Source organism: Alosa alosa, chromosome 5, assembly GCF_017589495.1.
Source record: "Alosa alosa isolate M-15738 ecotype Scorff River chromosome 5, AALO_Geno_1.1, whole genome shotgun sequence".
In the NCBI taxonomy this organism is placed as follows: Eukaryota; Metazoa; Chordata; class Actinopteri; order Clupeiformes; family Clupeidae; genus Alosa; species Alosa alosa.
The window spans coordinates 3,478,459-3,506,196 of record NC_063193.1 but is presented as its reverse complement, the minus strand read 5'-3'; the positions used below and the strand labels follow the sequence as shown (position 1 = coordinate 3,506,196).

Here is a 27,738-nt window from a genome sequence, read left to right as displayed (position 1 = left end):
CGGCCCTGCGCACCAGCGGATCAACAAGGCCAAAGTGATGGCAAAAATTAGCCTAGAAATCTAGACGCGCCCCTAGCGGCAGCAAATTATTATTGCCCTCGTACACCAGTGAATATATTTTCACATTTCTCAATTATATTGCACAGTCCATCTTTCTCCCCAGATATTAATATTGCACATTTCCCTAAAACTCATAGGACCCCCTAGCCTAGAAATCTAGACGCGCCTCTAGTGGCAGCACATTTGCTGCCGCTAGGGGCGCGTCTTACATTTGCTGCCAGGGCTAGTCTAGCAACTCTCCGTTGGCTTGTGAGCTCCAGAAATCGAAACTTAATCAGGCCAATGAAATCGTGTATAGAGACGTTAGGTGGGCTTAACATAATGATTGATGGCAGAGTTGCAACGGTTTGGCTTGAATTCCCTGCTACTTGAAAACAAATAAGATGGATGTTGCTGCTGGCTAACAGTGTGACACGAAGTTAAGCTTTTATTAAGTTGGCAAACGCTTGAACTAGCCAACTAGCTCCGCTGGTGGAAACGATGGGACTCATAGCGCCGCCGCTGTCCCATTATGCAGAGGGAATTTGAAAGACAACTGATTATCCCGCCCCTCGGACTGAGCACTGCGAACGGTGAGTGCCCAGACCCTACATTTTAATGTGGGTCTGGCTCGTCAGGCTAGGCAAAAATTGTTTCTGCCTGAAAACCTGGATTGCTGCTAAAAAGGTGTGGTCTGCAATCATTGTGGATACATGGAGAGGCTTGGTAGGTATTATATGAACCATTTTGAGAGGTTTCCATTGATTATTTAAAACGGGAATGAATAATTTTGGACACGCCATTTTTCATAATTTAAAATAGATGAAAATGCTTCTTTTCCTGATCCCATGTTTCTAGATTAAATCAATATTTGCCAGGAGTATGAATCATTTTGTTCCTAAATGTATAATGGATGTTAATACACCACATAGTTTAATGCATGTTGATTGATTAAAAGTTGAATGTAGATCGTTTAAAAGTTGTTGATAGACAAATAGTTCAATGTATGTTAATAGACTAGTAGCTGAGCAGTTGACAGTTGGAACCAATGTTTTTTGTTAATCTCAAAAAGTATGAAGTTTACAAACTTTATTAAGTGCTTATTAGCTTGCCACCTTTCTTCAGCACCTCTAGAGCTTCCAGCTCAGAGATGAGTAGCTTTTGCTTCCCTGCTGCCCTTTCACTGAGATTTCAATCTGGGGACTGATAGACATGATAGAATTGCAGTAACATTCTTTAATATGTCAACATTGTATTAATGTTGACATCGTTTTGGAAATGCTTTCCCCTGAAATGAGATACTCTATTTGGAAATACAGGATTCCTCCATGAGAGGGCAGCATTGTGTATTCACTGAAAGCCAAGAGTGCAAATAGGCATTTATTTAATTTACACTTTTTTCCATCGTACCACAGAGTGCAAGCTACAATTATTAGGTACAATTTAAGCATTCTTTCATATTCAAACAATTCTCTCGGCCATGTAGGACATTTTTAAAATCAAACATATGATGCAATATAAAATTATTTCTAAAATCAGTCAACCGCCTTTGTTTTACTGTATTTAATCGCCACCTAGAGAAATAACTCAAACTGACAATTACTGACTAAAAAGATATAAAATATAACAGTTTTGTAACGACAATCTAAGTCAAGCAGCTATAACAAAAAAAACTACACAAACAACAAATAACAAAACCAACTCAAACACCAAAACATATTTGATACAGACATGTAGGTTAATTATGATTGTCAACAAAAGCTCCTTCACATTCTCTTATCCATGTACCTGACCAAAATATGAAATACAAAATATGGTTAACATTAAACCATTTACAATGACTTATTCTCACATTATTGAGGAGAGTGGTCATGTGTACCTTCATAATACTATAAGGCTATATGTCTTTTTCCTCACCTGGGTTGTGTTACATAGAATGTCCTGCATTACTAAAAACATTTCTGTAACTATTCCATCACATTTTGCATAATGCATACATGATGTGTAAAACTTGTGCCTTAAACTATGCATGCATGCTTTTGTATCATTGTGTTAGTACCCATGTGTAAACAGAGGTGAGTGGGTGAACCACTGGACCATCTGAGATGCCTGAACTTGACAACCAATCTCCTAACTTTAAGGAGAGAGAATAAGCCAGAGAGCAAATACTGATTCATTCATTTAGGCATTAGCAAACACTACATTTCTGGGGTGAGTGAGTCGATATTTAAAATCTGCTGTATGGGAGAAATACAAAGCATCAGGGGTGGAGCTAGACATCAGTGGTACGGGCACCAGTGTCCATGTGGAAAGGAAAGTCCCTCTTGGACGATGGCTGTGGCTGGGAGCAGTGGCGTTGCCGGGGCTGGGCCTCTGAGGGCTGGGTGAGGAGAGACGGCAGAGACACGAAAGGGCTGTCTCTCTCATTCTCTCGCTCTTTTCCTGACTCCTCCTTTTCCTTGCTCAGCCCCGGACATGCTGGCACAGGCGTCCAAGGCTGCCACGATGAAGTGACAGAGCACGACTTGACCAGAGATGGTTTACTCTTTCCTGCAATGGGAGGTGCCTGACTACAGCGGATACTAGGACGCGGAAAAAAGGGTTCCTGAGGGGGGGGGGGGAAGTGACGGGAGAAGTAACTCATTGTGCACAGTTGTCAATTCGGTCCAATTTTACTATAAACTGTACCTCAATTAACATGTATGATATATGATCTCATCTAATCTGAATGAACATGGGGGCTCATGAACATGCTCCCAGAGTGTAGTGCTGTAGCTGCCTTGGCTACTAGCTGTTGGCTGTAGCAACTTGAGCTAGGTAAAAACAAACGTAATTCCCCTTTAAGTTTTTTTACTGGAACCGAAAGCCAGGGTTTCCCTCACCTCAGGGTTAAAAAAAACTCAGATTTTTAACAAAACGCACTACCTGGGAAAAGCCCCCCAATGTCATCTGATAATCCTTCTCCACACAAACAAAATTGAACTTAGTCAGGAGGTTGTTAAGTAAAAATACAGTCATCTGGATTAGGAAACCCCAGCAATTACCAGTTTCATTTCACTGAGTGCCTACTCATAATTTTGTAAAGCATTAAAAGAATCCCCATTCACACACAAACATGCCTTCTTACCTTAACTGGACCTCTGAAGTCTTGAATTTTCACTCCAATATCTTTGATCCATCCATGCATGTCTTCAGGAGTATTTGTCTATAGACATGAACAGACACCAAGAGAGAGAAAGAGAGAGAGGTTTACTATGGCTGATATTAAAGATTATCATTCTAGCTTGTTTAAGACATTGTATGATTTGTATTTTGTAGGGTGGGTTGAGGGGTGTTCATTTGTGTTTCAGAATGTGCTGGTCTATAAAAGGTTAGCAGTGACAGCATGCTTGAAGAGCATTGAAGCATGCACACACACTCAAATCTTGATGAAACTTTTTAACAGTGTAAACATTGTACAGTGTAAACGTACTATTTGATCTCCCTTCCATTTTAATTGTATTGATGTGTAAGTGCATGAGCAATTGTTGATCTATATAAATGCATCTATATAAATGAGAAAATGGCAAGCTCCTGGATTTTCCCTCACAATGAAGATGAATTCATCAATTGAATTCCCTATGTTATTTTGATGCTGAAGATTTCATGAGTAGAGACACATATCTCATTTCTTGCACAACAATCTGTGTTGGGATTATGAAAAGCTGACAAGGGCCAATCTTTTTTTATTGTTGTTGGTATGTTGTTATTGTTGCAAAGGTTTGCTGTAAATACATTTCTGCATTTTTCCAACTGCAATTTCTGATGATCGCAGGCATTGGTACTACCGTTTACCATAATCAGTTTTGATTTTGTCATCCCCTCTCATCACTGATTGGCCTGACATTTTCTTTGTCTGAAGAAAACGTTAGTGATCCAGACTAGTATCTCCCTGAAAGGAGATCTAGGTGAGCGTGGCCAGACTATCTTAGCAGACTTCCTTAGCTGCACTGTGACATGACCGTGCTGACTGACTGCTGCACTGGGACTCAGCACATACATGCTAAATGGCTCCATGACGTGCAAATGTGCAGCTTCTGGACTCACATTTGTCTACTGTCTGTGATCTATTTATTCAGTCAACGGGCTGGGTAGCTAACAGACCTGAATGTAAAAGGTCCTTGCTGTGGTGATGATCTCAAAGAGGTTGTCCCGCATGAGAAGTTCCCTGCCATTGCAAAACACCAGGGAGAAAAACAAAATTAGACCAGATGTTCAGATCAGTTGGCAGAACTTTGTGACCTCATGGTTGAGTGAGTGATTGTGTGTCTGTCTATGGTACATGTTATATGTGACTGTAACTGCAGTCATGGTTGTACTTGTGCATGTTGTATGTATCTATGCATATCTATGTCTGCCTATGCAAGGTGCTTGTTGACTGATAACCGGACCCATCAATATTCATGTTATTAAAAAAGAAAATATTGTCAAGAGTACTTGTGACACATTTAGCATTTCTTACCCGGATTTCACAAGACATTCATGAACCTTTGTTATATCCATTAAGCGGATACTTCGCAGGGGTTCTTTATCCTTTGAAAAAAAAAAGACACACAGTCAGAAAGGGCAAGAAATAAAGTGTATTTTACTGTTTATATTAAAATATGGTATGCATTAAGACTGACCCATCTGTGTCTCATAAGAACCTCACCGTTTCATGTTTAAAGTAGCTCACAGCTTGATCATCTAGTATGAAGAATCTTCTTTTCCAGCTCTTCCTCTGTAATAGTGAAGATGAACATGTTAATCCACACAATGGACTAATACAACATTTTTCTTATGAGCATTAGATTAGATTTTCATACCAAACCAAACTGTTATACAAAAACACACATAAACATACCACATTGCCTTGTTTGACACAGTAGCCACATCTCATAATGTTGGGGCGGGAATTCGGCAATCTCCTCAGACCCACATAAGTACCTTCACCCCCCAATCGATCACTGCTCCCATCATCACTTTCATTCTACAACACACACATGCACACAAGCATGCATACAGAGGCAAATCCATACAAAACATTTCAACTTGAAAAACATATGAGCATTAACAAAACCTCTTATACAAATCAACTGATGCAAAATATTCATATTTGCTAGTGTTGTCAGTTAAACGCGTTATTAACGGCATTAACCCTATTTTAACGGCGTCAATTTTTTTATCGCGAGATTAACGTTCTTTTTGGTGTAACAAACTTTGTAGTTTTTTCACATGCTGTTGCAACAACTAGTAACGTTAGAACAACTACAACACCACACCGGATCTAGCTAGACTGGAAACTAAACAATATGCACTGACAAATGGAATGGAACTTTGTATGTGCTGCACGTAGGCCTACACGCCCCCTTTTAGGGGGAAGATGACTGATATAATGGAAACCTATGCTGCATCAAAGTGGGGAGCGAAAGGGGCTTATAGTGTACTTACTAAATCTTGAAACAAACGTGAATAAAAGGCACAAAATAAGGTTGGTGTAAGAGTTATCTGTGTGTTTATGGGAATGTGACCATGTTCCTATGTTTTGCTCTTAGTTAACTAACAGGAGTGTCACCAATGTATTGATAGGCACAGTCAAACTGCCCGTGGCTGACTATAATTAAGTTCAGCAAGCTTAACTTTACATGTCATAACATCAACTAAACATAAGTCACACATTTATTCTATCACTTGTAATATGAACGTAGCCTTCATATTACATAATTGGCTAAGTTATACTGAAGTTCCACAGTTAGCTAGCTAGCAAGCTAACCGTTTTGCATGGGATATTATGGTTAGTGTAGCTACATGCAAAATTTGTACAATACATGGGGTATTGCAAACGAATTAGGTTAGTAATGTACAGTTTCGACATGAGTAAGTTACATAAACATAATTCTTCATAACTGCCGTGTTAGTAAAATGATTGAATGTCCTGTGAATTAATAACTAGATGTAACGTCAACGTGTGATTACTAGCTGTCTTTCCCATAGACCTCTCCAGAATAAGTCCCGCCTCCTAACTTCCGTATCCATCCAACCTTCGGTCGTCAAATGTCTATGGGAAATAACATGGCGTTTTGAAAGATCGTACCTGTCAAACTCTGTAGGTGACAAAGTAGAAAAAGCTGCTGGGCAGATTGGCCTACACACTTCTGCCATTTGGTTAACACTGGATTTTTGTATTTTCGGTGCCGTTTAAGTAGTATAGTCTAGAGTATACTACTTAAACGGCACCGACAATCAAAAAATCCAGTGGAAACTAGATGGCAGAAGTGTGTAGGCCAATCTGCCCACCAGCTTTTTCTACTTCGCTACCTACAGTGTTTTACCGGTATGATATTTCGAAACGCCAGGAAGTTGAATGGATACGGAAGTTACGGAGGCGGGACTTATTCTGGAGAGGTCTATTGGAATCAATGATATAATGTTAATGTTTTCCGCTAAAATGGGGCGTGATGCAGATTAAATGTATCTTTATGATGAAGCGCGTTACTAGGCTACGTAAAGGCATGTTGCACACACTTGGTTGGGCTTACGAGCCGGCCAAAGAGTAGCAGGCGGACGCAGTTGTGTGCCGCCAAAGATTTTTTCACCGTCACTTGTTCTGTTATCAACATTCCTCTTTGGCTGAGCTATTTGCGATGCACTCTGCTTTCGACATTCATTTACATTAGTTTCCATTCTTTTCAATACAACTCCGCACACCAGCATCGCACTTTGCCGCCGTGTAAATCACGATTCAGTTATATTTGGTCGACGCTACTCCATAAAATCCATTGTTCATCCAGTGTTTAAAAACTTCGGCGTTGATGTGTGTGGCAAGTGACAGTGCACCATAGACTGTAGGCCTATAAAATGGCAATGCACTCATGTTGATAAATGATAAAATATGTGATTAATCGTGATTAACTATAGGAATTCAGCGATTAATCGTGATTAAAAATTTTAATCATTTGACAGCACTAATATTTGCATATGGCAATTCAATGTTCTACAGCTAAATATACTGCTTTGACGGTTTCATTATTTCTCTTCTGTACATTACAGTGTTGCAACCACAGAACTTTGGAGTTTTTCTGATATTTGCTGTGGCATATAATTTCTTTTTACGATACATATTGATGTGCTGCTACCAAAAATATAGATATTTTCACGGAAATATTCAATTACACATTTCATACTCTAAATGGACTTATCCACCAATTTAACTTCCAAGAGTCCCTACTCCATGCATATAAGCATCACAATGTGTTTAGAAACACTGTAATATGCATTTGAAAAATAAATATGTTAAAAAGGTATAGAGGCATATTTTTTGTCCATTTAAAAAATGTAGACTTAGATTTTTAAGAGGCTCTGAGCTAAAATTCTATTCACTGCATTTCACAATTGTGATGTATCGTAGATGAATGTTTTGCAATGTATTGAGTATTGCAGAATCCCTGAATCGTGATATTATTGTTATCACAGGCAAAGTATTATTATTTCCCTATATATGACACTCATGCATGGCCCATTTTGGAAACCATGTGTTTCTAACATTTGTCTGGGCCTATGTTAAAAAATCTCAACAACCTAAAGTGACTGTAATCAGTTTTGGTGTTAAGGTGTAATTCTTTCCTCTTTCATAGGTAAATAATCTTAAAATATAGTTCAAGGCAGTCCAATAAATCAACTAATAACCAGGGAATGCGCCACAATGACAAATTAATTCATGAAATGTGTATCAAACATCTAATAATGACAATGAATAAAAAAGCAGCATATGAGAAACACACCCTTCACATACATGATTGATGCCACACTCAGTACGTTTACATGCACAGTTACATTGGACAGAGATGGTTTTGTACATGGCTTTGTACATTTTTTATGTGCTGCACACTTCTTTTTACAAATGAGATCCACCATAGTCCTTGTGGGAAAATGGGGTCTTGCTCTGGCAGTCGCCCTGATGTCGTTTATTGTTACCGGCAAAGGTACCACTCTGTTTACATTGTTGTCTTCTACCTCTGGGTCAAAGCCCAGTGTGGGAATTGTGGAGCATGCATAGACTTCATAGACCAATTTGAGTCCTATTGAGCATATACATGAAGGAGTTATTCGACTTTCAATCACATTATCTGGGTTTATTATACAGCTCTTCACAATGCTAGTAGAATGCTCCAATGACTTGAGTGGGATTTCCCAACGTTCTACGGTCAAATGTACCATGTAATGGCCACTGAAACATATAATGACCGCTGTCAATGGCAACAGGTTTCGTGCTTCTAAATCATGTCTTTCATATCACTCCACAAGTAGGCTAGTCCGGTCACTCAAAAGTGAAAGCAGACGGTTGATCAGCTGTGTTCTAAAGAATGTTTGATTCAAGTTCAGCATGTGTTGCAAACTATTTGTTTACCAGCAAAAAGTCACGACGAAACAGTAACAAATAAATGTAAAGAGACATATCATGTGGAGTTTAAGCGGGATAATGTATAGAACGTTGGTCATCATCGGAAAAATAAGTCCCTTCACGACAAAGCCGGACCGGTTTGCCCTGTCGGGACTTAATTTCCCGATAATGACCGGCGTTCTATACATTATCCCTGACGTGTTACACCAACCATCAAAGAAAGACTAACATGTACAGTATACATGCATTCTAAAAGTCTGTTTTTAGTCAGACTAACACAATATTTTTTTTTTCCTAGTATCAGGTAAACGTACTGACTGACTGACACACACACACACACACACACACACACACACAACTTTCCTCTCCCCTTCCTAACCCCCAGATATTTCACACCTGTGTAATTGGAGTGTGTACCACCACCCCTCCAACTATCTCAGCTTTGTAGGCCTGTGGTGCTGCAGACTGGCCCTTGCCTGCTACTTTGGTGGTATCTGAACTCTGGGATGCTTTAAGTACCTTAGGAACCTGAGAAGAACATTCCATTCATATTATTCACATCGTGCCATTAGCAATCATATTTGATCAAGGTGTTTTATAGAGCCCAATGGCTGGTACACAGCAAGCAAACAGGTGAAGAAGGCAGAGGAAAAACTGTCTTTAACAGGAACTAAGAAACTGAGAAAAAAACAGCATACATGGAAGGGATCCCTCTACTTGAGTACAGCCCAATGCAGAAGGAGAAAAGGGGGATGGCACTAGTTGAGGAATATAATTATTAGTTTACACGCAGCTCACATTCAGGCATACATACAGCTTGAGGACATGGCAGAGCCAGCAGAGAAAATATGGGCCATACAGCATAGTGGGGCTTACTGTACTCAACACATTATAATTATGTCAATGATGCCACTCAACAGTGTAGTGTGTGTAGAAGTGTGTTCAATGTAAGTAGAAAGTAGATATGCTCAGTAGAAAATAGATATTTACCGGTAGTTAGAAATGTATAGCAGTAAGCATAGAACAAGGGATAAGACAAGTGGATAGATTATGACAGCAACTTGCAGTGGAGACAGATGGATGGCTGACACCTGGTGGCACTGACATCTAGATAACAAATAATTAACCACATACAGTATTGAACATTACTCAATAATAGGGCAGCAACTAATTATTATTTTTAGTTGAGTTGTTGATTATTTTCTTGATTTATTTTTTCATTATTATATGTGCCCTCTTATTTACTTATTTACTTACTTTTTTGTTTACTTGAATGTTATGTTTGTCTGTGGACTTAAAATTGGTAAAATATGTCTTGTCTTCACCGTGGGATAGTGAGAAACGTAATTTCGATCTCTTTGTATGTCTGGAACATGTGAAGAAATTGACAATAAAGCTGACTTTGACTTTGACTTTAATCAATTAGTTGTTTGATCGATAAAATGACAGAAAATGGTGAGAAAATATTGATCAGTGTTTGTTTACCAAAGCCCAAGATTATGCCCTAAAATGCCTTGCTTTGTCAATACTCGAATGATATTTAGTATACCGTCACAGAGTAAGTAAAGCAGAAAATATTCAAGTTTAGGAAGCTGCAGTAAGAGAATTGTGGTATTTTCCTATAAAAAATACTACATAAACTGATTAAAAGGTGAACTATGCAGGTTTTTAGCTTAATTTACCTAAACTGAACATTAAAATGGTTATATATGGTTGAAATGGTTATATATGGTTATACTGAGTCATTGGAATGGTTATATGACTTTTTCCAGGTTGAATGGTGGCCGTCTTGCTTCCCCCTAGCGTCCGTGAGTGGAAAAAACAGCCTTGCCTCAGAGTCAGAAAGTCTCACGATGTAACAAATTGCTTTACGGCTCTACACACATACACGCCAGGCACCGGCTAGAACAAGGTAGAGATGGAGTTTCCCAGACATTCGTCATGGCAGAGCCAGAGAAAAGAAGCAGAAAGTGAGTAAACCGTTGTCAGAGGAACAGGGAAAGAGGAAACGGCAGACTGACCGAGCGAGGAGTGTCGTAAAATATATACTCTGAAGCTGTAGGGGGAGCTCTGTAGAGAAAGCTACAAGCAAGCGAGACAACAGCGAAGAAATTGCCAAAACTGCATAGGGTCCCTTTAAATGTAAAATTGGTAAGTGATTAATTTAATTGAGCCCTACTCAACATCTTGTCTACTGCAATGGCAGTGAGGCCATTAATTTCAATTCAATTTCAATTTAATTTCACTTATAGAGCCCCAAAACATTACATGTCTCATGGTGCTTTACAGACTGTTAAACATGATGTCAAGAGGATCATACACTGGTTGTAACACTGAGATGCCCAGTCACAGGAATACCCGACATACCATACATGTCCTGTATTGTAGCGTTGCATTAAACATACGCATCTAAACACCTGAACTTCAGTAAAAACAGTAAGAATCTTACACCCACACCATATGTTACTAAAAACAAGAAGTTCGTTGAATCAATTCCCTAGGTGAAGAAAGGGAGGAAGTGAGACCCAGAAGGCAGTATGTAGTGTTTGTCTGTGTTTGTGTTACTTTCTTACTCACTGTGATTTTGGTGGCCTTATTGAGGGCAATAACCCATTCCTTCAGATCAACGGCATCATTTGCTTGTAAAAAGTAACGCCTGGACAGTGCGTTGATTACTACACAAGATACAGGTACAGGTGACAATGAAAGCGAGAGTAAAATGTTGTAGCATAGAAGTATAAACACCTGTGCAATAGGGTACTCACCAAAGCAGAACTCAGCTTTAGGTTTCTGTTTGGCTGCTGCTTCACTGACCTAAAACCAGAAAGATTAGTGATTAGTGATGCAGAAAGCAGAATGCATTACTGTAGATAGGCTGCATCTATCAATTACTATGAAAGAATCATTACCTTGGAGATATAGCTCAGTCTTACACTCCCCACACATTCTGCTCCCTTGGGTAAGTTCTGCAATCAGCAGATCCAAAAGCAGTTGCAGATAAGTTCCTGACTATTAAGCAATAGGCCTGGGAATTTGTTTCCATCGAGTAATGTATGGATTGCCTGCATCTCTCTGTTTACCATTAGAGTGCATAAAAAACCCATACAGAAAAATAGCATATCCACATACAGCTTGAACATATTCCAGTATAATCACATCTATGTTAAATAAATATACCATGTTATATCAGTATATGTCTATGTATTTATCAATACTTTTCAAAATATGAGTAAATATTCAATATTGGCCACTTTATTATATTCTCTGCATATAATTAAATATATTCAGCATGGACTGTCATGCAAGACATCGATTTTTGGGTTCCACATGCTTACATTCTTGTACTATAGATTCAATAAATATATTGTAGCCATCTATTCGAATATAAGTTAGATGCAGCATATATGTGAATATATTTTTCCTTGTTTTTTTATATGGGAAGGGACACGAGTTTCATTCATCAACATCTTATGTATCTAAATATCTGAGATCTTGGCAGAATTGGAAGATTGTAATGTGATTAACGTTACCTGCGGATTGTCCATGTACCAGTAGAGGAAGTTGCTGCTTGTATCCAATATGAAGTATCGGCGGTAGAATTTGTCACTATTTTCATTTTCTTCTATATCTAGAAAACCACAGATACGATTCTGCCTGTCCAAATACGGCATCTCCCAGAGCTGCCAAAAACAGTGTCTGTTATCTTTCTTTTGCAAATTGAACTATAACCCACTGTGACTGTTAATGTACTTAACCAGTCAACAGTTGTCCGGTGAGATAGGCTGTCTAATTCAGAAAACAATCTATACAATGTCCAGGCCTAGCCTATAGCCTAGGCTTGGTACGAGCTTCAAATAACCACAGATAGCCCAATAAATCTGATCAAGGTCGTCAATTTTCTGTTACGCACTGTTAGACCTATAGACTTTTCAGACATCAATCACATGTCTTTCATGGCCTCAACTAAAAGCAAAAAAAAGGATAGGATAGGCCTACTTTGCTACTGTGGGAACAAAAGATAATGACTTGACATATTATAGGCTAAAACAGCAACCACGATAGCTACGCCATCCTAAAAAATATTTGCCCCTCGCTAACTTCGCATCACGTTCAACCATGAAAACTGTGTAATAGACTAGGTCCACTTGACAAGTTAGGCTAGCCTCCTCTACTTCATAGCACAGACCGCTCGACCTGCCACACCTCAAGCAATGGATGTCGGGGGCAGACCTCAGCTGTAGAGCGCACTTAGGCTACTTACCGGTTAATATCGATATCACTTTAATTCACACGCTCAAAACGTTCGACCCCATATTTTCCGACGTTGTTTGTAATTTCGTTTACATGTCTGCACCGCGCAGCACTGTAGGCCTACGTAAAGTTTTTGAGTTTAGCCAGCAGATGTACTGCCTTTTCCGGGTTTGTTGTGTATTTAAAGCGAAACGCAGAGCCGGATGAGCGACAGCCTTTTTTTTTTCGCAAAAGGGGAAGTGTACATGAAAGCGCTAACTTCAAAAAAAAAAAAAAAAACTAGCCTACCTCGGGGCGGAGAGAAATTCTGCGCTTTAAAATGATAGGCCTAGCCTATAGGACATCCAACAACAGCATCAAGCAGGAATTCCTAGTGCATAAGCCAGTGTCACCCATTAGGCTATGGGAGTTCACAATATTTTCTGAAATCTGTAGCTATCTTTAGACTTTCAATTGAAAATTAGGCCTGATTGAATTTCATGATAATTTTCACTTAGACTGCGCAGTATTTGCACGATGTCTGAGCATCAATCTTGGCACATGCACATTCTCTCCTCAAAATTAATCACGCTTGTCAATTTGTCTCCATCTTCTACTCTTGCAACTTTTGTGTATGTAAATATGTAAATGAGTGTGTGCTTGTGTGTGTGTTTGCTTTTGTGTATGTGTGCTTCTGTGTGTGTGTTTGTTTTTGTGTGTGTGTGCAGGGGCGCCGCCAGGGTTGTATTCCATAGTACGCACCTTGGCCCAGGACGCTAATCCCCAAAAAGAACGGGTGCATGGCTACCCTACACATAGAGGTGTTTCAAGATTTTTACATTTCTGGGATTAGGGAGATTTCACCCCCGTGAATTTTTTTTTAATTCTGGCTGCTAAACACACAATTTTAACGCAATTTGGGTGGGACAGAAATACATTTACAGAGCAAGCAGCTCTGGCCATATCGGCTCTGGCTCACGTGACGTGAACATCGCTTTAAATGCATTATCGCTTCACTACCACACGCGAACAAGGGAAAGAAAAGAAAAGAAGAAACCAATGAGCCTAGGCCTAGAGAAAAGACGGCTATGGTCACCTAACAATAAGGATTTGCTTACACTGCTGTTTGGTTGTCCCAAACTTTGAGATGATCCATACTCTAGCATCAACTGAATCTTATCAATCTTGAAACCCGAACTACGATGTTCCAAACAGAGTGACTAGGATGCAATTAATGTCTAATCTCACTGCCCTCAGCATAACGGCTAAGAACAGTGCGCCTTTTACTGTTAAACACCTGAATGTAACGTTGTGTTTTTAAGCGCCAGAACTGTTTATCATGTCGTGACAAAGTTTACACCAATCATTTTCTTCTATAGTATCCTTATGTTGAGATGTCTATTCTCTTTGCCCTAAACATAGGCTATCATTTGTGCGCGAAGCATGTTTCAATTAAGACATTACTACACAAGCTATTTTTATTGTTGTAGTATTGAATGATTTTCATGAATAAAGCGTTGAAAAATTGTAGGCACAGTGCGTACAGGATTACACCTGGCGGCGCCACTGTGTGTGTGCCTGTGTGTGTGTTTATAGGTCTGTGTGTGTTTGCGTGTGCGCAGAGGCGATTCTAGAGTCTGTGGGGGCCCTACCGACAAGTTTTATAACCATTATGTTATATCACCATTAGGTTTTTATGTTAAATAATAAAAATACAAAAAACGTATTATAAAAATTCTTATATTTTGTAATGTAGGCCCTATCTCACAAAATATAATTTTGAGTGCATGGTGTATGCACTTATAATGATTCTCTACATCTTTTTACTGCATTGCCATTAAAAAAGTAGAAACAAAAAAGGGGTTTCTTTGTTGAACAAATTGGGATGCAATGTGAGCCTTGAATTGGATGCCATGCAGGAATTTGCTAGGATTTCAAAACCGGATTATGAACATGCTTTGCCACAAAAACAGACAACAATTCGTAAAAGTGGGGTAAGTCCAGCTATATGAAGTTATTATTTTGCTGTCACTTTGTCTGTTTTATAACCCAGAAGGATGTACTTGATATGATAGCTCTGTGTCTCCTCTTTCATCTGACGTGCGTGGCTATCCGATCACGGGTTCGCGAGTAATTCAAACGAGAGTAATGGGTGTGCAGCGTTGGTTTGTGTACATGACGTTATTATTTTGCAGTTACTTCATCTGTTTTTATAAGCCAAAAGGATCGATATTCATGGTACCAATGGATAGCCCTGTGTCTCCTCTTTCATCTGATATGCTTACCATATCTATGCGATCACGGGTTTGCGAGTAATTCAAAAGAGAGTAGGCCTAATGGATGAGCAGGTGAACGCAGAGAAGTATAGACTGTAATATGATGCAATTTGATTTAATTTCATGATTTTCATTTATTTTCATACTTGATCGTACAGACAAGTGCGCAGTCTCGTTGGAAAGCCCCACTTCTGCTCTGTCACGCAATAAAAGTTTATCTCGCTGCAATGAACAGTTCCTGAGCAATGTAACAAAGAAGAAAGGGTCTATGTTTTGACGCACTTTGCGTCAATCGGGTTCTAACAAATTAACGCGTATGCTTGGCCCTTACTGCATCGCGATTAACATGTTATGGCTGACAGCCCTAATACAAACATAACGTTAACCATCTCCTTGCTTAACTAGTTGTAACTGCCGCTAGCTAGCTGAAGTTTACTGTTGTATAGATGTAGCAAACCATGTTCAATATTTCTGCCAATTAAAATTAGCCTACTATAACTTCATTGAGTAGGCTAAATGCCAAAATCCGATGTTGATCCGTCGTTTACCACAGTTGCCTAAATATGTGCGGATTCTTTGAACTTTTTTGAACACAGATCTGCTGTTCATAAGGCCATAGCATAGGGCCTATATATGCACGTACTGTTTGTACAACAGGGCAGGAGCACGCAAAATACATCATTCAATCTCTATGGACGAAATTCTCGCTTGACCCACAGGCAAACGCGCTGAGACCAGGTCGGGGCCCCCTAGCGGCTCGGGGCTCCAAGCAGTTGCTTGGTTTGCCTGTTGACAAGGTGCGCCTCTGCGTGTGTGTGTGTGTGTGTGTGTGTGTGTGTGTGTGTGTGCGTGCGTGCGTGCGTAGGCCTACATGTGTTTATGTGTGTGTGCGCATGTGAGTGTGTGCATGCTTGTAAGTCATACTGTACCTGTAAACCCTCCTGTTTTTCCGAGTTTCTCACCTTTAACTTTTTTCTCGCTGTCTTCCCGTTTTAATATTTTCCCCTAAAATCTCCCGCTTTCATAACCACGCGTCACTCACCTGGCTGCTGAACTTCAAAGAACCAGAGGGCCAGCTGGCTTGCTGGCTGGAGGCGCTCCAGGACTACGACATGGAGATTCGACACCGGGCGGGTCGCCTTCACGGCAACGCGGACACCCTGGAGGGAGGAGAGGAGCCTGGCCGCGGCTCAACCGGAGCCCGCTCGCTACAGGCTGCATCACCGCTGGCAGAGAGAGAGAGAGTCGCTGTTTTCAACGCTCACCAGCGTTGCGCCAACGAGAGGGTCAACGCTCGCCAACAGCACGCCAGTGAGGGGGCCAATGCTCGCCAGCAGCACGCCAGCGAGAGACTCAACGCTCGCCAGCGCCGCGCCATCAAGAGAGCCACCGCTCGCCAGCTTCACGCCAGCAAGAGAGTCAACGCTCGCCAGCAGCACCCCGAGGTCGCCTCGCCGCCTTCCGCTACCAGCTACAGTGATCGAGAGACCGGAGACAACGCACCGCAGCCCAACGCCACAACGCAGCACTGCAGAGCGGCAGCTGGGGCCACGGACACGCAGTCGCCGGTGGACGTGATGTCAAGGGAGGAGATCCGGAAGGCGCAATCGGAGGACGCCACGCTCGGCCGAGTGTGGTCATGGATCGAAGCCGGTCAGCGACCGCCATGGACTGACGTATTAGCACTCGATCCAGAGACCAAAGCGATTTATTCACAGTGGCCGGGAATAGTAGCACGTCAAGGACTGTTGTATAGACACTGGCGAGCTCCCGATAGACAATCTGACATTTTCCAGTTGCTGGTTCCTGCTGGATTACGAGCCTGTGTACTGGAACATGTGCATGGGGCAGTGGGGGCGGCTCATTTCGGCATTGCAAAGACTCTTCGTCGGCTGAGAAGCCACTTCTATTGGCCGGGATGCAGGCTGGACGTTGAACTGCATGTTCACTGCTGTGACGCCTGCACAGCGAAGAAGGGCCCCACGCGACGCTCGCACACTCCGCTGCAGCAATACGCAGTCGGGGCTCCCATGGAGCCGGTAGCCGTCGATGTCATGGGCCCACTGCCAGTCACAGAGCGGGTAAATCGCTATGTGCTCGTAGCTATGGATTATTTCACTAAGTGGCCGGAGGCGTATGCAGTGCCAGATCAGAGCGCCCAGATGACAGCTGAGTGGGTGGTCGTTGAAGAGATTGTTAAAACATTATTTGTCTTGTAAGCGGAACCAAAGTTTCATAGGCACCGTTGTGGTAGAACAAAGGACCTACAACCTCATTCTTTCATTGGTGAGTCGCCACAGAGAATGTCTAATAAGGGGAGAACCGCCACTCTCGGGTTTCTGAACTGGTTGCAGTTCCTTTTCTGGTTCCACATGAGGGCGCTCACGAATAAGTGCAGAATTATTGGAGGTCTATGGAGCTGTACCCCTCAAATCCACTTTTCTCGGGATATACATTTTTGCCCAGAAATTTGAATGTTGCATGCGAAAGAGGGGACAGAGAAAATACACACCGCTGAGTATTATATTTTTTGAGTCACTTATTTGTTCTAAAAAGCCTTTCAAATACGTCAATGACGTCATTCATTAGCAGACAGCTAGTGTGTTGTGGGCAACAACGACCCAACCTGTAAGAAATCGAAAGGACGTAAGTACTCGTTCATTCAACTTTTGACCTATAATCCATAGTGAGCTTGCAGAAACCACAATCAAATCTTCGATTTTTCAACAACAACCAGGTGAAAGAGACAAATTTTGCCGTCTAGCTCAATAGACCCCCATTGTTTTTGCACTTATTCGTGATCGCCCCTAGCGGAACTGCAACAGATTGCAGGTACAATGGAGTTAATTAGGGAGTGATCCGGCTCTCCGTAAACGGGCTCTGGTCGCCACAGGTCGCCAGAGCCCGTCTCGCGTTCAACGGATTCATTTGCATAAAGATGGACTTCGCCCAGCTTTTTGACGCGCGACATATTTTCAAATGCAGCGCTACCTTCCCGGAATACTTTGCTGGCTTGTTAAAGTCGCTTGACGTCACCCATAGGACTAGAGTGGAATGTGACACGACAAAATGCTTGCACTTCACCACTCTAGTCCTATGGGTGACGTCAAGCGACTTTAAAGCGCACGCAAAACATTCCGGGAAGGCAGCGCTGTATTTGAAATAATGTCGCGCGTCAAAAAGCTGGCCGATGCCCATCTTTATGCAAATGAATCCGTTGAACGCGAGGCGACTATCCAATGAAAGCAGGAGGTTGTAGGTCCTTTGTTCTACCACAACAGTGCCTGTGAAACTTTGGTTCTGCCTACAAGACAAATAATGTTTTAACGATCTCTTCCACGACCACCTACAGTAGTAGTCCATAAAACAAACAAAACTAGAATTTGGATGAATATATTGACTGTTGGTGTTTCTTGTGAGGATTTGAGATCGCATTGAGTAGTTTAAATAAAACAAGATTTCGAAATGGCTTGCATAGTTTGTTTAGGCTATTACTGTGTTGTATACTGCCTGTACATGCCTAAAATTGTGATCAATTTGTGGAAAAACACTTAAGATACGTTAAAACGAACTGAATATGAGCTGCTAACTGACATTTTAAACTAAACGCCCACACACGACTGAATTAGGGGAGGCAGCGCGACCCCATGCGAATGTCGTGTTGTGGAAATGGATCGGTACCGTAACGGTTCGAATCCAGCTCGAGACTTCAGCTCGCCATCTCCGTTTATGACGCTGTCGCCCGGTCAGCGCGCGCATTCCCTATCGCTGGCCGGTTACGCGAACTCTGAGCCAGCCCGCCCCGTGTGCGATTTATTTGTAACTGTTTGTTTTCTGTTTTTTGTGCTTTTTACTGACATTTTTACTATCATTTATATTAATTATTGATATAAATGACGATAGTCAGAGAAATAAAGTCCATTTTATGTAAAGGAGAATGGCGGACCTTGTCCTACCTTGACCTGCACGCAATAACCACCACTATACGGGACTCTAATGTATGCACAGCAAGACGTTAAGCATCACCTGAGCCTTACGGCTCCCACACACAGCTGCGTGCATCGCGTTGCTGGAGACGCATCCCATTCACTTTAAATGGGCTCACGTGATCCGTTGCCGAACTGAATTGTGGGTCCGTCGCGTCACGTTTCTCCCGCTGCTCGCGTTGAGTTCAGCTGTTGCTGCACCGACAGACGGCACCGGCCAATCAAGCCAATCTACGGACGGCACCAACCAATCACATTACGGTTTTACTTCAAGTCATTTGCATAGCTACCGTCGGGAACACCCACTGGAATGCGTTGACGGAACGCGGCTGTGTGTGGGAGCTGTAACCTCCTGGGACCATCATCTGCACGTTCGGGATCACCCCTCATTCAACACAAGTAGCAGAAGGTAGGCCTAACACAGTTACACTAACTGACGAATCCATGAAAGGATACTAGATTAGTAAGGCCCCACTTCTCTCTTAAAACAGCCTCAACTGTGATCACAAAGCACTATTCTGAAGACTTGAACATGAAAATCCCAAATAATCATCATTTGCAGCAATTAGTGTCAAAAAATAAATTACATAACAAGTAAACACTGCTTGTTTCCCTTAAAGCATGGAAAACAGCAGAAACCCCATCAGAAGCTTTGTGACTGTTCATGGAGGAACTGAATAGAGGAGGAGACCTGCACCTGCCACCTCTACTGCTGTCACTTGATGCAGGAGATAATGATGAGGAGCGGGATGGCACACTCATTTCTTTTTACAAACAACAGCATGACAATTGCCAATGGGCTGCCCATTTTAATTGCTGCATCTTAGGTATATGTTGCTCTCACCGCTCTGTGGCGCGGGCTTGTAGTCTGTGATGGCCTGAATGCCCTGCCATAGGCTTTGTACGTTCCTGCTGTCTTTGAAGTGGGTGGTTATCTTGTGAGTGTATTCCTTTTTTGCTTCCTTGATGCCACGGGACAGGTTGGCTCTCGCTGTTCTCATGCCAGCTTCATCCCCAGCTCTGTAGGCTTTGTCTCTGGCCCTCAGCAGCCTGAGGACATCCCCTGTCAGCCATGGCTTCCAGTTAGCCCGAGTGATGATGTCTTTTGTGTGGGTCACATCATCAATGCACTTGGTGATGTTAGAGGTTACAGTGTCTGTATACTCCTCTATGTCTGTCTGGTTGTTGTAAGTGGTTGCCTGCTTAAACATTTCCCAGTCTGTTATCCTTCTTACATGTATGTGCTGCTAACATGGACGACACCCAGTCGGTTGGTTCTGTGACTGGAGTTATGACACCTTTGCTTTGCATGCGTTCAAGTTCAACTTTAACTCTTTCTTGCATTGCGACTGGGATACGGTGGGCCGGGGGGACCACAGGCTGTGTGCTGGGATCCAAAGTCATGGAGTATGTAACTGGAAGTTCTCCTAACTTGTTGCTGAACAGGTATTTGTACTGTATAAATGTCTGTGAGCTGAAGTCTGTGTTTCTCTCCACGCTGATCTGGTGGATGTCTGGACTCAACCCCCATGTGCATACATACACGAAATCCTAGCAGTGGTTGCACTGCTCTGTCTACAATGAAAAACGGCAATGGGTGGTTCTGCTCCTTTAAGCAGCATGGCAGTGTGGCGATGCCACTGGTCTCGATTCTGGTGCCTCCATAAGCAACAAGGCTAGCTGCTTTCTTCTGCAGTGTCAAGTGACATCACATTGCATTTTGCTCCTGTGTCCACTTTCATCTCAGTGGGCTTGCCATTTATGTGCATTGTGACAAATCCTTAATCCTTTTCAATGGCTTTTAGATTCACCCAATCAACATGACGGTCAACTTCGACACCATCCACGTAAAACGTTCCATCTTCACATGTCCACGTTTTGAACTAAATTAGGGGGGAAATGAACTTTTCCACGATATTCTAATTTTTTGGGACCCACCTGTAGTGTTGGCAAGTGTTGGCAGACCACCTTCTGCCACACCCCTGGGCGCAAGATTTAATAAAAGTGGAGCGCATGGCGCAAAATCTGTCACTGACTGGGTGTAAGATAATAATAAGCTTTGAGTCACGCTTTGCGCCACATTGTGCCGCATTTCTGATCGCCAAAAAAGAGCTCAATATCTCTAAGTTCCTTTGAAGTTCCTACTTTGAAGTTGGTAAACTTTCAAAGAGATGTTATGTTGGTCTCTTATGTACAGTCGCGATTTTCACCACACACTTATTTTATTTGGAATAATAAGGATATTACATATAAGAATAAAACATTATTCACACACCAACAAGAAAATTAGATCAATCCTTCTTATAAGCCTCGTGTTTCTGTTCCCCCTTGCATCAGTTTTTGGAATAATACGTTTGAAAATATCATTTGGAAAAGATTTTGGTTTCTAAAAAAAGATTTCTTGATTACCAACAAAGTTGTTGAGGTCTCCCTCAAGATTGTTCATAAATGTTACCCTTGTAACTATCATCGGTGTAAATTTCATACTGGTATCAGAGGAATTCCCCTTTTGTTTGTAACCTAGAAACAATTGATCTTATTTACATTTTATTTATTAATTAATTAATTAATTATTATTTTTTTTTTTTTTTTTTTTGGGGGGGGGGGGGTTTATTCAAGGATCATCTGGCTTGATTTTTCGAGCTATGTGAATACAAATACCTCCAAAGATTTTACTTTAACTTTAAAAAAAGATTTATTTTGGTGTCCCCAAAGTCCAAAGTGATATTTCTAATAGGGACTTTAATCTGCTTCTTTTCCTAGCAAATTTTATCGATAGAAAACCTCTTTTTTGCATCTTTCTAAAGGACTTTAGCCAATGAACACTCAACATGCCCTTTAGCTATAAATACACGTCTACAATGTGCCATTTTTAAGCTTCTGAAATCCTCGTAAACCTCTTATTATGTATTGTCATTTTGCTTATTAAATGTATATTTTCTAAGTACTTGTACTTATTCTGTTGTTATTTTCACCAGCTTCTGCCTGTTTGTGTACTTGTACTGAAAATTACAATAATTAAAAAAAAAGCGTGGAACTATGGGGCTAAATGAGACAAGTGAGTCACAGATGCATTGTCCTGTCATAGACAGGAGTGACCGAATGCATTGGCTATGCGGTCAGAGATTCATGGCTGAAATAACTGACTTTAATCAGGAAGTCATTAAGAAATTTGCTGAGTAACGTACTAAAGTAAACAGAAGACAGTCACAGAGATGATGTTCAATCGGGTTGTAGATTTATTCAACTGTGTACATGAGAGAGGTGATTCACAAAAATATGCACAAGGTTTGCTTGTGTATCATGTCTGACTAGACAAGGGATTATTCTGAGGTTAATCTTGAAGATACCCAGAGTACCTTAAAGGAGAATTCCGGTGTGATATTGACCTAAAGTATATTGAAACATGATACCGAGTGTGAACGTATGTCTCACAGCCCATCTCGGCTTGTCCCCTGCACTCCAAAATCTGGCGCTAGTTAGCCGATGCTACCAACAGCTTTTTCAATAGTGGTGCTTCGGCATCGGGCTAGCCATGCAAATAAATCACTGTTTTACACCCATTTACGAGGCTCAATGTATCTCCACACTTCATTGGTAGACTTCGAGGGCCCTGACATTTAAAAACGAGACATTGAGAACTTTGAAAAGCACTGGTAGTTTACTTACAAGACGATTTATACAGACAGTATCTTCACGAAGTTTAGCGCTTGCAGCCATCTTGAATTTAGTCACGATAAGTCGAAAGCAACGAGTAAGAATGAACAGGTATGATAAGGGATCAGATTCCAAAAATAATTCAGTGGAAATGCATGGATTCCAGTTTAATCCATGCATTTCCACTGAATTATTTTTGGAATCTGATCCCTTATCAACTAGCGCCAGATTTTGGAGTGCAGGGGACAAGCCGAGATGGGCTATGAGACATACCGAGTGTGAACGTATCATGTTTCAATACACTTTAGGTCAATATCACACCGGAATTCTCCTTTAAACAATAATCTACCTGGCACTGGTGACATTGGAATGCATTTTTTAGACCGAAAGCATGTCATCTTGTGGCCATGAAACATGTCATACCTATATTATACTGTACAGTCTGTTGGAAATCTTGTAATTTTTTAACAGTTATTTCCTCATAATCCATGTCATAGATTAACTTCATTCTTAACATTTTGTTCCTTGGATGGGATGGTATTGATAAGGTATGTTTTGAATGGAATACTTACGAAAATGGCCATGGCTTTGCAACTGAGAGCTTAAAGGTGCTCTAAGCGATGCTGGGTAATGTCACTTCTGTTGACTTTCAAACAAAACAGAGAGCTAGCTCGCTACTTCCTCCCCCTCCCTCCCATGCTGCTCCCATGCAATTGAAACTCTCCTAAACGCGCATCTCGTCTGTGATTTGCTGAAACCATAGACTGTATATATAGAACTGGACAGTGTGGCTGCATTCTACAGTGTTCTATGGAATTAAAGCCGCCGAGGCGACGCCATCTTGGAAAATTTGGAGCCAATTTGAAGTGCGGCTTCGCAAAAAAAGTTGAAGCATCGCAGTGAAGAGGAGTCGCGGTCAGGCACGCCCACTCAGTTGCCACTCAGCGAGTTAAACACGCCCTTGTCAAGTGAAACCCGCCCCTTCTCCTTTCCACAACGAGGTCGACTTCGGCGCCCGAAGGCTAGCTGGCTGAATTTTACGGCTGTGACTGAGTTAGCTAAACAGTACAAACAACAATCGGTTTGTTCTTGTCTGGTAAGTGTTAGCATTATCAACTGAAACGTTTTTTTTGTCTATTGGTGTTCTTAAATACGTCTAAGAGAGCTTATTATGTTGATTATAGACTGTGACAATTTAGTATGGTGAATACTAATGAGCTAACAACAGAAATGCGGACAGCGAATTACATGCTAACGTTAGCAGCTACATTAACGTTACCGGGAGGCTAAGTTAGTCATTGAAGTGAAGATTAGCACACAGCTCCCTTAACAGTCGATGCATGATATACTTGGTTTTATTAGTTGTTGCTGTTTTCAAATATCATGTATGCCATCTCAACATGGAGTAACCATTGACTGTACATGGGGATTAATAACACTAGACAGTCAGTACAGTATATGATGTGATAAAAACAGCGGTATGATGTGATAAAGCAACGCAAGTTAACGTTAACGTAATGTGAAGCATGGACCTCATCAACCTCGTGTTAATGTAACTACTAGCCATTTTTTCTAACGTTAACGACACCTCTGTTAGAGCTACTTCTGTGATGGTAGGTCGGTAGCATAGACTGTAAAAAATAGATCGGTAGGTCAGTAGTTGTAGACCGCATAAGTGAATGATCGATAAATGAAACGCCTGCATTAAACACTAGCTGCTACGCCAAGAACCAGTCACTTCCCAGGGATATCGGTGAACATTTGAGAAAGACCTTAGTTTGTCATCTAACGTCCATGATCAGTCATACTGATAACGTTATTTTTCAAGCTGACGCAAGTTAATAACATTCACACCGCATATTTAAATGTGTATTTAACATTATAGGTAGGCTATGAAGTTTATTGCACACATATATTTAATTAATTGGTATTACTAGTGGTGTTGAGTGCCTGACTAGATGCTTTGTAATGTTGTAAAATTGTCTGACTAACTTTATTGTAACTTTCCTTTTTGCAGGTAAGATATGGGTGATGACTGAATGTACAGCAAGGTGGTCTCCATTAGTCTGCAAGCAAGGGAATGCCTACGTGAAGATGTTTGGCTGGGGTGGTCTGAGGTGGCATGTCCTCCCCCTTTCTCCAAGTACCCTGACATCCATCTCCCTGACATCATCACCCACCGTCACTGGATCAACCTGAAGCCCCTTATACATGGGACATGGCACAGCACCACTACGTTCTGAAAACACATGACTTTCAATAACTTGCATGGCACCAAGAAAGGTCTGCCTCTGCTCTGAACCTTCTGTTAATGTGACATAATTTATACTTGAGGCTGTACACATCCCTTTGTTTCTATTTTCTTTATTGATGTCACCCAAACTTCAACTTTCTGTATGCCCCTGAACTCACACAAATTGTAAATTGCAATGCCCATTTAACTAGTGGTGTAGTCGAAGTTAGTTAGTTGTAGTGGTGGGTATACTGTGAGCAACCCCAAATGTTATTAAATACATATCCTTGCCTATTTTAAATGGGTTTACTGTGTAGTCCTGTGTATCAATGACTATACCACGGTCATTTAACTGCCTTGGTATTTAAGTCAGAGGCCATTGCTTTAGTATTTAACTGTAGCCTACACAAAGATGTAGATGTTACAAGAATGTTAATATCAGAATAATTATTGGTTGATACTAAATCAATATTGAATGTTTTTTTATTTCTTTTTTTGTGTGATCTATCATTCAGAATGCTGCAACATGCCACAATCAGCCAAAGAGGACACATCGTAACTCCTCTCCTAGTTACTCTCCATTGGCTCCCTACAGTAGACAGAATTAAATTTAAATCTCTCACTTTGGCCTATAGGACATTGACTGGATCTGCTCCTTGTTATTTTAATTCAATGATCAAGATATACATCCCAACCACCCACTGTGGTCTTCTGATGAACTTCTGTTGTGTCGACCAGTCTTAAACGCTAGGTCAAATTCAAGACTCTTTTCCTCAGTGGTACCATGTTGGTGGAATGAGTTGCTCAGTGCTCTTCGTTCTTGTGATAGTTTTTGGTCTTTTAAGCACTTCTTATACATTATGGTTTGTATGCAGTAGTACTGTTTTATTTTCATTATAGGCTGTTGATTAATTTGACATTGTTTATTATTGATATTCTCCTTAATGTAGTCTTACCATGTTATTGTTATTATATTATTGATTGAATGGGCATTATTATTTATTAATGCTTTCCCCCCTCATTGTTTATTTCATTAGGCTATTGATTGATCCCTGTTTTAAGTATTATATTGTTTTGTATTTGTTAAGGGTAACCATAACCATCATAATGTGGTATTTTCTTATGCACTTGAAACAAAGAATAAAAATGTTTCTTTAAACACATCACACACTGAACAGCAAAGTAGCTTCCTGATTATGTGTAAAATGTTTAGAGTATCCTGTCCTGATGTAGTAGGTCCATGTTCTCATATTTTTACAGCTGACATGAAGGCTGCAGTATTACATTTTTGATTTATAATGGAGCACCCTCTCTGGTGAAAGACTAGCAAGCCTGTGGTAGAGGCATACGATTACAGACATATTGAGAGGGCCTATCAATGAGTTGTCACAGTTTTCAATTTAGACGTATTATTTTGAAATGATGTACGTCTACGGGAGGATTTCTAATGCAAAATGCTTCTCCAGCAGTGCAATCGCAGGTAACAACGATACCTTTAACGCATTTTCAGATACCGCTGTTCTGAGCATACTAAGCAAATTGGCCATTTGTAACTTTGAATCCCTCCTCAATGTTAAGCTATGGTCCAATAATGTGTTCACTAAAACACAAGTAACGCATTTGTCGGGCTGATTCATAAATGGGCATACCGAGGTTGTCAACCTAGCAGGCTAGGTGGCGTTTTTTTGCCATTCGCAAAACTAAGCAAGAGTTAACGCAATGAAACTTTACATCGCCTTCTCCAGTGACAAAGTATATTCAAATGAAGTTGCAACGATGATGGCGGCAATCACTGGTTACGTTTGAAACAAGTAGGACTGTAAATGATGGTGACCATGGCTAACGTCACTTCGGATCAATATAGCAGAGCCCTTTTACTTGACCTATCAACTGGCTAATGCTAGCATGATGTAGCATGCTATGAGCTAATATACTTAGCATCTACGAAAGAACAGAACATATCTTTTTTTCACAAAGAATCTGTCACAACTAACAACGATGTCTCTTACCAGCAACTACACAATGTATGACTATCAATATGTATTTAGTCAGACTGTGATAAGATATAGCCTAATGATAATAACAGCAACACTTATTTAGGTTAGATTATGTGTCGAAATCATAGGGTCAAATCAGGTGTTAAAATAAGTGAGCATTATGACTTGAAGACTATTTTTCGGTAGTGTCTGCAAGCCAGGGGATGGGCTGTCAATCATAGGTGTAAACAGAATGCCTTTACATTTTAGATTTGTTAATATAACATTAAAAAAATAATTTCAGGAAAAACTCCCATATTCCAGGAAGAAAAGAAAAATTGTGTGTATTGAAGATGAGTTAACATCTTGAAGACTATTTTTTGAACTTCGGCCCTGCTTGAATAAAAATGGATAAAGTTGTTGATACAAAAAATAGTTTTAGATGAGAAAAGTGACATGGAAAACATAACCTTAAAAATCAATTCTATAGTTGGCTACTTGGCGTTATTTCTGAAATACATGGGGATGGGTGATAAAGGCGGATCTTGTTACACATTGTACTGCAGCCAGCCACCAAGGGGCTCTGGACTAACGTTTTTTGCTCATCCACTGATTAATGATCACTCTTGACAGACGGCACACTGTCCAGTTCTATATATACAGTCTATGGCTGAAACAGTTTGTTATGTTTTTATGGGCTAGGTTTGTCCAGGCTGTTTTTATTGCCGTTTTTGGAGCCTGGGCTGTCCGTTTTTTTTACAGAGTATTCAGGACACAGACAGCTAGCGGTTGGTTAGGTGATATTTGCAGTAAGTGAAATAAAATGTTTAGCCTAAAAAACGTGTGGCATCGCTTAGAGCACCTTTACATAAGATTTCTCCAACTTGGTAACATCGATATCTGTTTCTCTTGGTGTACATCT

The 27,738-nt window shown here is 40.9% G+C and overlaps 1 protein-coding gene across 2 annotated transcripts; it reads right to left on the bottom strand.

Annotated features, from left to right (window-relative positions):
* Nucleotides 1–1,406: 1,406 nt before the first annotated feature.
* On the bottom strand, nucleotides 1,407–12,922 carry plekha2 (pleckstrin homology domain containing A2). 2 transcript variants are annotated; one of them, XM_048243904.1, is made up of 12 exons: nucleotides 12,720–12,922; nucleotides 11,989–12,138; nucleotides 11,368–11,424; nucleotides 11,224–11,272; nucleotides 11,036–11,133; nucleotides 8,855–8,986; nucleotides 4,922–5,047; nucleotides 4,730–4,798; nucleotides 4,541–4,611; nucleotides 4,183–4,246; nucleotides 3,167–3,244; nucleotides 1,407–2,644 (listed from the first exon to the last, which is right to left on the bottom strand). In XM_048243904.1, the coding sequence occupies exons 2-12, from the start codon at nucleotides 12,127–12,129 to the stop codon at nucleotides 2,312–2,314; spliced, it is 1,218 nt and encodes a 405-aa protein (XP_048099861.1). In that variant the 5' UTR covers nucleotides 12,130–12,138; nucleotides 12,720–12,922; the 3' UTR covers nucleotides 1,407–2,311. The 2 variants fall into 2 exon arrangements, with proteins under 2 accessions (XP_048099861.1, XP_048099862.1); XM_048243905.1 differs by lacking the exon at nucleotides 8,855–8,986.
* Between the last annotated feature and the right edge of the window lie 14,816 nt (nucleotides 12,923–27,738).